Here is a 9,928-nt window from a genome sequence, read left to right on the forward strand (position 1 = left end):
TGCGGTAAGCTTGGACTAGAGGGCGAGACCTTCACCTCACAAAGTCTAGCTTATTTACCTCTTCATTTAATGACAAACCACTGTAGGTCTGATGGGTGGCCCTAGGTGATGGCACCTACACATGTGAGGTATGCATGGTGCCTTGAGCCTTGAGGTCAGGCAGCTTGGGTAAACCCGACATGGGCATCTAAACGTTTCACCAGGCTCACTGCAACCACTCTGGACCTTTAGGAGTTTCATGGCAGCTGGTTTTTATTATCTTTCTGAAGGAATTTGATAGCAAAGAGATAACTCAAAGGCATGGTCTTATCCAGCAAGATAAATAATCCCCAGCTAACTCTAAAAAAGTGAGGCTTAAAAGGGAAACCTTTTCTGATGGTGGGTAACTCATGCTGTTGTTCATGTTGATGTTCTTCATGGAGATCAGAGTGATGCTGTTCTGGCTTGTGCCTGCTGAGCAGCTGTCAGGAAGAGAAGGCAGGATTAACCGCTCTGGAAAATGAGAGAAGGGAGTCTCTTTGTGTGCAGCTGGAAGCAAGCTTGACAAGGCTGGGGCTGGCTGGCACACGGGACCAGGGCTGACTTACGCTGCCCATTGAGCTGCTGTCCCGATTCAGGCACATCCTTAGTGCCAAAGTCCCCATCCCCCATCTGAACACAGGTTGGGAGATCTCTGGAGAAACAAGCAGTGCATTCAAATTTGGATGTGGTGCTGGTTTGCCTGACAGAAAGCACCATTGTCACCTGTGTCACCGCTTGTAGGTGCAACTGATGAGCAGATTGGATCTGGTTCTCAGTGACCGAATTACCTTCTAGCCCTGCAGCCGGAGCTGGAACAAAAGGAAGTATTACTGTGACCCTCTGTCCTATGCCCTTACTTGTCATACAAAGGGAACCCTGGATATTTTTACATCTGATGCTGCTGCTTGTGCATTGACAACATCGCTCTTGGGAGTGAGAGTTACAAGTGTTAGGAAGGTGGAATTCCCCTTTCTCCCTACCCAGAGGGCTGGGATGTGCATTTAGTGCCAGTGGAGACCGTGTGACTTTGGTGCCTCGGGGGCACAGTCCTCTGCTCTGATAAGTCCTGCCTCAGTGGCTGCAGATCACTTAGACCAGGACCATTAAGGGTATTTGTGAACCATTGATGTTGATGCAAATTTGGCAGGTGAATACTTAGGGACTTTGCTCCCTGCAGCCTCCCTTGCCTCTTTCCAAAGCTCCAAAGCAAGGTTTATTACTTCGGTAGGCAGCTATCAGGTGGAAAAGTAGGAGCAAAGCGTTTTGGTCCCTTCCAGCTCTTGTTGCCTGCTGCTTTCTCACGTGCAGCCTCTCGTCGTGGGTAGCAGTGATGGACCGTGGGATTCTGATGGACCATCCTCTGCTTGGTGCTTCTATTCCAAAGGTTTCTGGATTGGGGCCCCCTTATCCTGCTCTGGCTGGATAACAGTAACAGGCATCTTGGGAGATATTTCTGGGGACTAATCTCATCTCACTGAGGGTCTTTGAGATCCAGAAACCCAGGTTTAGACCTCAAGTCAGTATCTTGGCAAAGACAGACAAGCAAAGTGCTTTTGGCCGGTGAGGAGTCTTCACAGATACCTGTGCAGCTTTGAAATGGGGCTCCTAAATATTGAGCTCCTACCTTTGACTCCATCAGGAAGAGGATGAAGTGCTATCAGTGCTCATTTTGGTTTTTTACCTGTCTCAAACATGTCTTGAAATGCTTCCTTCCACCCAAAACAACCAAAGCAGCCTCTTTTCCTTGCTAAAATCAGTTCTGGAATAAAATAGGCATTTTCAATAGGATGTGAGTAGCGTGAGCAGCCTTACCTCTCTGATACCATGGAGGACCCCGGTTTCTGTTTGTCTGGAGGGAGAACAGCAGTTAGTGATGTACAAGTGTGAAAACATCACAGCCAAGCAATAAAATAACTCTGCTATATTCAGAATTACGTTGTATGGGGTTATAAATGAAATGCAAATGAGATTAGAGACACCATAGTGTCTCTAATATCCCCATACTTGAGAGTGGATTAGAGAAAATTCTTCAACTAATGTGATGTACAGGCTGGACTGAATACTTGGCTGCCTGCTTAGTTGCTGGCATCCTTTGGTCTCTTGGCAGTCACTGTCTTGCTGTAGAGCAGCCTTGCCCTCTAGTGGGCACTGCTTGGTGGGAAATGGGATTCCTAGGGAAAAGGAGTGTCAGAGTCCGTGACTTTTGCTGGAAGAGCTGCCTGCCTCTGGGAATCCACATATCTAACTGCAGCAAATTTGAGACTGTTCCCTTGCGCAGATGGGTCTGGGCTAGGCCTCTAAAGAGGTGGTCACCCGACATCCCTAACTGCTGAATCTGTGTTCCTTTGGCTTCAAAACCTCCCTACCATGTAAGCTTTTTAAAAGCATCTTTTAGGAATTGCCAGATCCATGTAGCAACTGATGACTTTTTGATTAGGGAGAGACAGATTGCCCCAGGCAAATACCTTCTGAGTCCTTTGAGCGGTTACACTTGAACCTCAGGCTGACCACGCTGACCAGAATGATCACAACCACTATCAGGATAACTATGAAGCTGATGACACCTGGGGATGGAGGAAAGAACTGTCTGCGATTGATATTCCAACGTGCCTGTCCTCGGCTTCCAGATTAGCAGAGAGACTTTGACTGACATCAAAACTTGGGTAGGAAATCAATACTTTCATTAAAATGAGCACAGTACGTAATAGGCAGAGAAGTAAGTAGTCACTAGAGCAAATGCCTTTATCCTCTTGTGTTTTAGCCTCAAAGGGTTCTGATGAACACTTAAGTGGTAAGGCAGTGCCAGGAGGGTAAAAGTCAGCTGATGACACTGGGGATTGATTGAAGTCAGTATGTCCCTACTGTAGTTGGTAAAGCTTATTCTAAAGGTGTATAAAGTCAGGTAAATAAGTAATGTAACAGGGAGAGACAAGCTAAAGACTGTGAGTGATGTTATCTGTCTCATAAACCGGTGGCCAACTGCAGGTGTGATTCATACATCTGGCCTCGACAATTAAAACTATTCTTTGCACGGGAATCTTGTCCTCTTATGACTGCTTCAGGACTTCTCGTGGCTTCCCTTGGAGGATATAAGCATATTATACTTATAAAGTTAACACTTGACTTTTAAAAATCTTTCTGAAATAACACTTTTTCCTATGGCGTGATAGAAATGAGCAAATTGGGGTTTTCACTTGCCTTCATGGAGGAGCGGGACGGTATAGCCCAAGACAGAGTGGGTATCTTAAATCTGCACCATGCCTACCTTCAAATCTATTGTCGGGTTAAGGTATGGCATCTCTTGCTCCATCCTTCCACAGTCTGAAGGATGCGGAGGACTTGGCTGCTTCCTGGCAAGCAGGGTGCAGCTGTACAGGGGAAGGCCGTAAGGCAGGGTGGGAAAGCAGTCCCAACTGGTTTGCAGGGAAAAAAAAATTGGCTAAGCTTCCAGGTGGGGTAGCGTATTTATTTTAGACCCTATTGGGCAAACTAAGGCATAGCATGGGATCATTTGTGCCTGGGCCTTGTCCCAACGTGGAGCTGGGGCAAACACTGGTGGCTAGGAGCAAGACACTAAGCTCAGGTATAACCATGATGGGCTTTCAAATTGTCCCTTGTGTACTGGGCATGGCTGGGAGTATTTATTAGGTGCTTTATTGCCTGCTCATGACAGGTCTTTTTCTCGAGGGTTTTCCCTTGCACTCTGAAAACTCCAGGATCAGGCATGCTGAAGAAGAAAACTGTGGAGCATCTTTGAAGCTGGGTGTCCAAAACAGCGTGGCCTGGCGAAACAGACCCCCATCCTCTCTCCAGGTTGCACAAGACCTTACCAAAAGCTGCCACCGTCAGCGGTGATTTATCGTCTGTCGGAGTGGGCACAGGCAAGTAGCCAGAGGACATCAGTGTTGGGGTAACTGGCTTTGAAGTGCCTACAAGAGGGGAAAAAGGTAGCTTTATGTAAAAGTCTTTCTTCCAAGGTTGGGAAGAGGATTCCTAGCAGTGCTAGAGGACCTAACTCGCACTTGCACTTTATTGAAGAGATTAAGGTTGGATCCTGGCCAGCCCCATCAAGGTTAACAGTGAAGTGACCAAGACCTAGGTGGGAATCGGACTGCCTTGGCGTGGCCCCTTTTATCGACAATCTGAGAACACCCGCAGGGTTTTCTGCTGGGGCCCTAGTGATGAAGCTGAGCGTGACGGGTGAAGGACTTCTCTGGCAGTGTGTCTGTGGGGGGAGGCTTGTCCTGCCTTCCTCCTCTTACAACCTTTTGCCATAGTGGCACTTTTCCGTCTGTGACTCACAACCACTGTTCCCAGGCTCAACAGGTTGCCCCAAAGTGCTGCTTCTGTGGAGCTTTGCAGGCTTTTCAAGGGCCAGATGGGATGGCCAGCATCCATCAGGTTCACCATACTGCCTGAAAGACAGCAGTAGCCTTGCTGCTGGCTATGAAAAGGGCTATAAAATATCCAGCAGTATTCATCCCTCCAGGAGAGAAAGGGGAAAGCACCTTGAGTTGCTGGTGTTGTGGTACTCTCACTTCTCTTGGGCTCTTGACCTGCATAGAGGAAAAGCAGAATGTGAGTGTTGTCCTTGAGTGTCATCAAATAACCAAAAGAATGAGTGGGCATGCTGGAGAGGAGAATGGATTCACAGTAATGCTGGAGGTATCTGGGAAAACATGGAATTTGTACTGGGCTAAAACCTTCCCACCAAACATACCTTGTACTATTTTCCATGTCCAAATAGAAACTCAGGGAACCAAAATGCAAATACCCGTGTATAAACTGTTCAGGTTCTGCAGTCCCAGATGCAGTTTTTGGGCAGATACAGCAATGGATACTGGATGAGTGAACTGGGAAGGTTATAGATTTGCTGTTGCTCATAAACCTTGAGACTTTAAAATAAAAATCTGCTTAAGGGAAGAAATTCTGCAGATTGTGGGTGTGGATTGACTGTTCAGCTTGTCTTTGTCCTTGGAATTATTCGCTATGCTGTCCTGGGTTATCTAGAAGTAATTAAGCTAGTTTGAGTTGGGCTAACTTGTACACCATATGTAGTCTAGCTGTGGCAGCGTAGAGGTTTGTTCAAGCAAGGCCTCCAGTTCTCAGTGGGATAAACTGGCTTACGTGAAGCTGTTTGGTTTGTGACATCTGCTTCCAATGCCTGTGCAAGCAAGTTTAAGGGTAGCCCGTGTGTTTCACTTGTACAGAGAAAAAAAAATCCCTTGCTGCCTCCTGGATATGTGTTGAATAGCCAGATTATCTGCATTAACATTAACGAACAGCTACAGCCCTGTCAGGAGACTGAAAATGGTACTTCAAAGCTGCAGAAGATCGTCTGTAGGTCAAGTAAGATCTTTCTTTCTTTCCCATCCCCGCCTTCCCAATGGTGGCATTGGCCAAAAGTATGTTCTGCTTGAAGAAGTGGGAAACAGCTCCTGGCACTCTGCAGTGGAACACAGGGTGCACAGCTGAAACTGGGGTTCCTGTCTTGCAGAAAACATTGCTGTTTCGGAATGTAATTTTGCCAAAAGTCAGAAGAAAAAGGGGAAACAGCATGAAAAGGGGAAAAGGTATGAAATAACAAATGTAACTGGTGCAGAAACCACATGGAGCAGAACAGTCCTCAGAAGCAGGGACTACTGCTGTACAATTTTTTCACCAGCTATCAAACCCTGTGTTTCATTCTGAAATTGTTCTTCTAGCCACGGGGGGTGGGCAGAAGCTGTGGTTTGCTGAGCCTGGCGTGGATACCCCATCCCTGGGAAATGCTGGGTCTCACACACAGGAGACCTTGCTTTTGGAAGGATCAGCAACATTTCTATAGTCAAAGATGTATGGAGCTTTTCAGCTGTAAAGCAGGGTTATAATTAATAGCAATCTGCTCTGATGCAAAGGGCTCTTGGCTTAGCTGGGCACAGGCCTGCTGGTTGGACATCTGTGCAGGCAGAGCTGACCACGGGTTTTTAACCTTGCTTGCATTAGAGAAGATCTGAGAGGTGCTTGGAGAGGCAGAGCAGTTTTTGTCTTGACTGTTGCAGATTTTTGAGACTGAATCTTTAATGGGGAATTGGCTCAGTTGTCAGATTTCAGCCTTCCCACTCACTTGGATTCTGCCCTTATTCTGAGAGAACTATTACTGAATTCTCTAATTTTTGCCTACAGGGTGGGTTAAGGAAACCGTCAAAAGCAAAATGATTTTTTTTTTTTTTTGAAAGGCTGTTAAAAGGGCTCCCTTTTCCTAAACACAGATCAGTCTTTCAGCTGTTCAAGTTCATCCCAGGCAGATGATGCTGAGTGCATTTGGTCTTGTGTTTTACCACTGCTTGTAAGGATACCAGACATGATTTTGGGTGTCACTGATGGCTCAGCCCCAAGATAAAGACTAGTGCTTAGATAATTTGCGCCATGTGAACCAAGTAAGCCAATTGCCATGAAATTATCAAAACTTCTAAAAGGACAAGTACCTTGTGGTGGTGAAGCTGCTGTGCTTCTGCTTCCATTAGACTTCTCATCTGGATAAAGAAAACATGGGAAAGGAGATTTAACTCTTGAAGCTGCTACTGATTGTGCTATGCTCTTGGGTTTCCATGGGGTAAAAAACTTTGCATGAGACTTTCCCTGCAAATAAATGTCAAGATGTGCAGCTAGTGAGCTGTGCAGTCAATTTAGAGAGCGTACAGGAGAGGTGAGTTGGGAGAGGTCTGCTGGGGTGCCTGTAGCATTACTTGGTAAAGCGTGATCTGGCTTTTCTGCTATGGGCTTGCTGTGTGGTTGCCACATCTCGGTCATGGCTGTGTTTAGCCCTGTGCTTTTGCAGAGCTGGAATGAGCTGCTCTTTTAGCAAAGACTCGGAGAGATTCAAAAGTTGCTGCGACTGAGTAAGTAGCATGGTGTGGACTAGCCCAGTCTTTCTGAGGCCCCCAGTTTTGCTTGGACAAGAAGGGATGCATAAACAGGTCGTGCCTGAGCAAAAATTGAAGTTTTCCATATTTACCTTGCGCAGTCAACGCTAGCAGTGTTGTAGCGACGGAAGAGGATTTGGCTGTAGTAGCTTGACCTGCAGAGGTGAGATTCAAGTTGGTTGGTGGTGTTGCTTTTACTGCAGGCTCTGTAGAGGAAGCATGGTGTTACTTAAAGGAGTTCTGTCAGAAACAGCTTGGAGGAGGGCATGGCTATTGCAGAGAGTCCTCAGACTCTTTGGGAGTTATGGATAATCTGCTAGGGAAAGTACAGGCATGAGTAGACAAGGAAATAGTCTTTGTCCTGCTCAGAGTCAGGGAGCTCTTATGCTTTGGCTTTAGCTTTTGCTTTTTTTACTCTATGGAGGTGCTGAGCTGGCAGAGCTCAGGAGACTCATGGAGAAAGTCTGGGGTTTGCCACCACTTTTTTCCCAACTTTGAAGGTTTTTTTTTTTTTTTTTCACTGGACACTTTCACTGGCTAGAGCTGCCGGCCCCCATGGGTGTGTTTGCTTGTTATCTGAGATGCAAACGTTTATGTTTCATTTCACTGAGTGTCTCTAAGTGCAAACAATTCAGTTCTTGCAGTGGTTTGCAGGCTCTGTCACCTTCTTCAACCTGCTACTCAAAAGCTGCATAGCAAGAACCTGATCCAGAGCAAGATGTGGGGGGAAGAAGCTTCCTTCTGCAAGGAAGAGTGGATCACTAGCTTGGAATTTATAGGCAAGTTCTTTGTCCAGACTTCTCCTGGCTTTCCAATAAAATTGAGAAAAGAGTCATGGTTTTAAGGGTTTTTTTTTTTTTCCATTTTATCCAAATGCTTCACCAAAATATTTGATTTAGGGATAAGTTTATTTTTTCTGCAAGGCATGGCAGCATAATCCGAGATCTTTTTGACATCTTTTTCCTTTATATTTTTTGGGTCCCTTTGGAGGGGTAGCCATGCTTAGAAAGATTCTGCGTTCCCCCCCAATCATACCAGGAAGAGATCTGTCTCCAGGGATCCAAGGGGGCTAACAGATATGGATCTGGAGTTGGAGACATCCCTTCTTGTGTGTTTGGTTTTGTGTATTTTCAGACCAAAACATCTAACTTTCTGCTAACACCTCCCTATGCCCACTTCCAGGGCTTCTGTGTGGCCATGTACGCATGGTAGCATCCTGAAGCTGGTTTCAGCAGAAGAGAAGAGAAAAAAAGAGAATAAATTAAGGGAACTCCTCAGGGGCTCATATGGCTTTTAAATATTTTTTTTTGTCGTCACGAGTGATTGCTGTCTCCTTGAAGGTAGATAACAAAGCAAAACCCCCAACATGAATAACTGAATGAGAGCTAAGGCAGCATTCAGTCCCTCTGCTGACACAAACATTGTACAGTTTGGAACAAGCCTCTTCATGCTTCCCTTTTCCTCTTGAAGAAATGGGGAACATGTTGACCTGTTGTACGGGAGGTGCTGAGGGTATGCAAACCACTGGAAGTTTTTAGTTAAAAAAAAAAAAAAAAATGGGGTCAGGCTTGTCCACTAAATTCAGAAGACAGTTTTCAGTTGTCAGAGTTATATGCGGCTGTAACAGCCATCTGATACAGAAAGCAAGTACAAAAGTACCTAAACCATTTTAAGGTGGAGTTTATGGCCTTTTTGGTAAATTTATGGAAATGATTATATGAAATGGACGTCTGAAGTCGTAGGCGACTGGACCCAGACCCATCCAGATTTTTGCTCCCATGTGAGAGATTTCGAGCAGCAAACATATATGTACATCTTTATGTTGTTTCTGGTATAGGTTTCCATGCTTATCTGAGAGTTGAGCCATCTTCTTATTCTATAAGTAAATATTTCCATATGTTAACATTCTCTTGGGGTCAGGCTTGTCAAGAGAGCAGCATTGAGCAGTAAATGTAATGCAGGGGAGCTCTTACAACACTGATGTCATTGCTGTTACTTCTGTCACGACACCAGGAGCTGAGGCTGGAGCTGGTGTGCGAGGCACCGTGTTTGCATGGACTGCACGCACCGATGGTCCTCGCGTGGAGGAGCTGCTAAGCAAAGCAGGTGATGCCAGCTAGGAGGATGTGGCAACACGGGCACCGCACAGCCTGGCTCCTTGCCTGGGCTCTGGGTGGTCGCATCCTTTGCGCACACAAGAGACAAAGCTTTCCCTGGGTTGTGACCCAGGCTTCTCCTGTTGTGGCCCTGCTTCTCCCTTTTGAACTGAGTGATTTTTGTTTTTCCATGTTCTTGCTCACACCTGTGCCTTGATCCCTCTGGGGTGAAGTGGCTGGATCAGAAGCCCTTACACCACAAAATTTCCTTCTTCCCCACCACAGTTCCCATCTAACTGGCCACTGTGCATCCCCATTTTTTGCTGGATGGCCCAGCTGGACTGAAGGTCAGACCAGTTACAAGCCAGGATGCCCCCAAGCTGCAGGTTTAGGTCTCCAGATGAGCGTTACCTGAGGTATGGTTCTTTACTTCAGGGCTGTGTGTTGTTGACTGGGGTTGACCTGTAACACAAGCAGAGAGATACGGAGGTGACGTCTCCTACATGCGCTCCTTGTTGGTGGGATCCCTTGTGGGGAGGGTTGAAGGATGGGCCAGAAGGGGGCCATTAAAGCTGGTAAGAGCTGAAAGGGGTGATGGGGGCAAGAGGTGCTAAGGAGGGAGTTGGTCACTGGTGTGGGTATGGGGGGCTTGGCTCTGAGGATCTCTGGAGGAACTGCTAGGAAACAGCCGGGGAGGAACTGAGAGCCAAGACAAGGCAGGGTCCCTTTGCTTTCTCTAAGCTCCCTGAAACATAGCATTGCTTTCTTCCAGGCAAGGTTGGGGGCAGAGACCAGAAAAAGGGGAGCCAGGCAAGGTCATCCTCTGGGGTGCAGTGCCCTCCACAGCCCCTGGAGGTCTGGGGGTGAATGATGATAAATGGGGCAGGCAGAGGTGGGTGACAGAGG

The 9,928-nt window shown here is 46.7% G+C and overlaps 1 protein-coding gene across 1 annotated transcript in view; it reads right to left on the bottom strand.

Annotated features, from left to right (window-relative positions):
* Positions 1-6: 6 nt before the first annotated feature.
* Positions 7-9,928, bottom strand: part of ECSCR (endothelial cell surface expressed chemotaxis and apoptosis regulator) — a 28,176-nt gene continuing 18,254 nt past the window's right edge. The window contains exons 3-10 of the mRNA XM_035889109.1: positions 9,434-9,484; positions 7,019-7,132; positions 6,489-6,536; positions 4,530-4,577; positions 3,852-3,950; positions 2,487-2,585; positions 1,834-1,870; positions 7-461 (exon numbers count right to left, since the gene is read on the bottom strand). Coding sequence (XP_035745002.1) covers positions 293-461; positions 1,834-1,870; positions 2,487-2,585; positions 3,852-3,950; positions 4,530-4,577; positions 6,489-6,536; positions 7,019-7,132; positions 9,434-9,484 — 665 coding nt within the window. The 3' untranslated portion in view covers positions 7-292. The remainder of the gene's footprint in view (positions 462-1,833; positions 1,871-2,486; positions 2,586-3,851; positions 3,951-4,529; positions 4,578-6,488; positions 6,537-7,018; positions 7,133-9,433; positions 9,485-9,928) is intronic.

This window comes from Egretta garzetta, unplaced genomic scaffold (assembly GCF_000687185.1).
Source record: "Egretta garzetta isolate BGI_Z169 unplaced genomic scaffold, ASM68718v1 scaffold60, whole genome shotgun sequence".
Taxonomy (NCBI): Eukaryota; Metazoa; Chordata; class Aves; order Pelecaniformes; family Ardeidae; genus Egretta; species Egretta garzetta.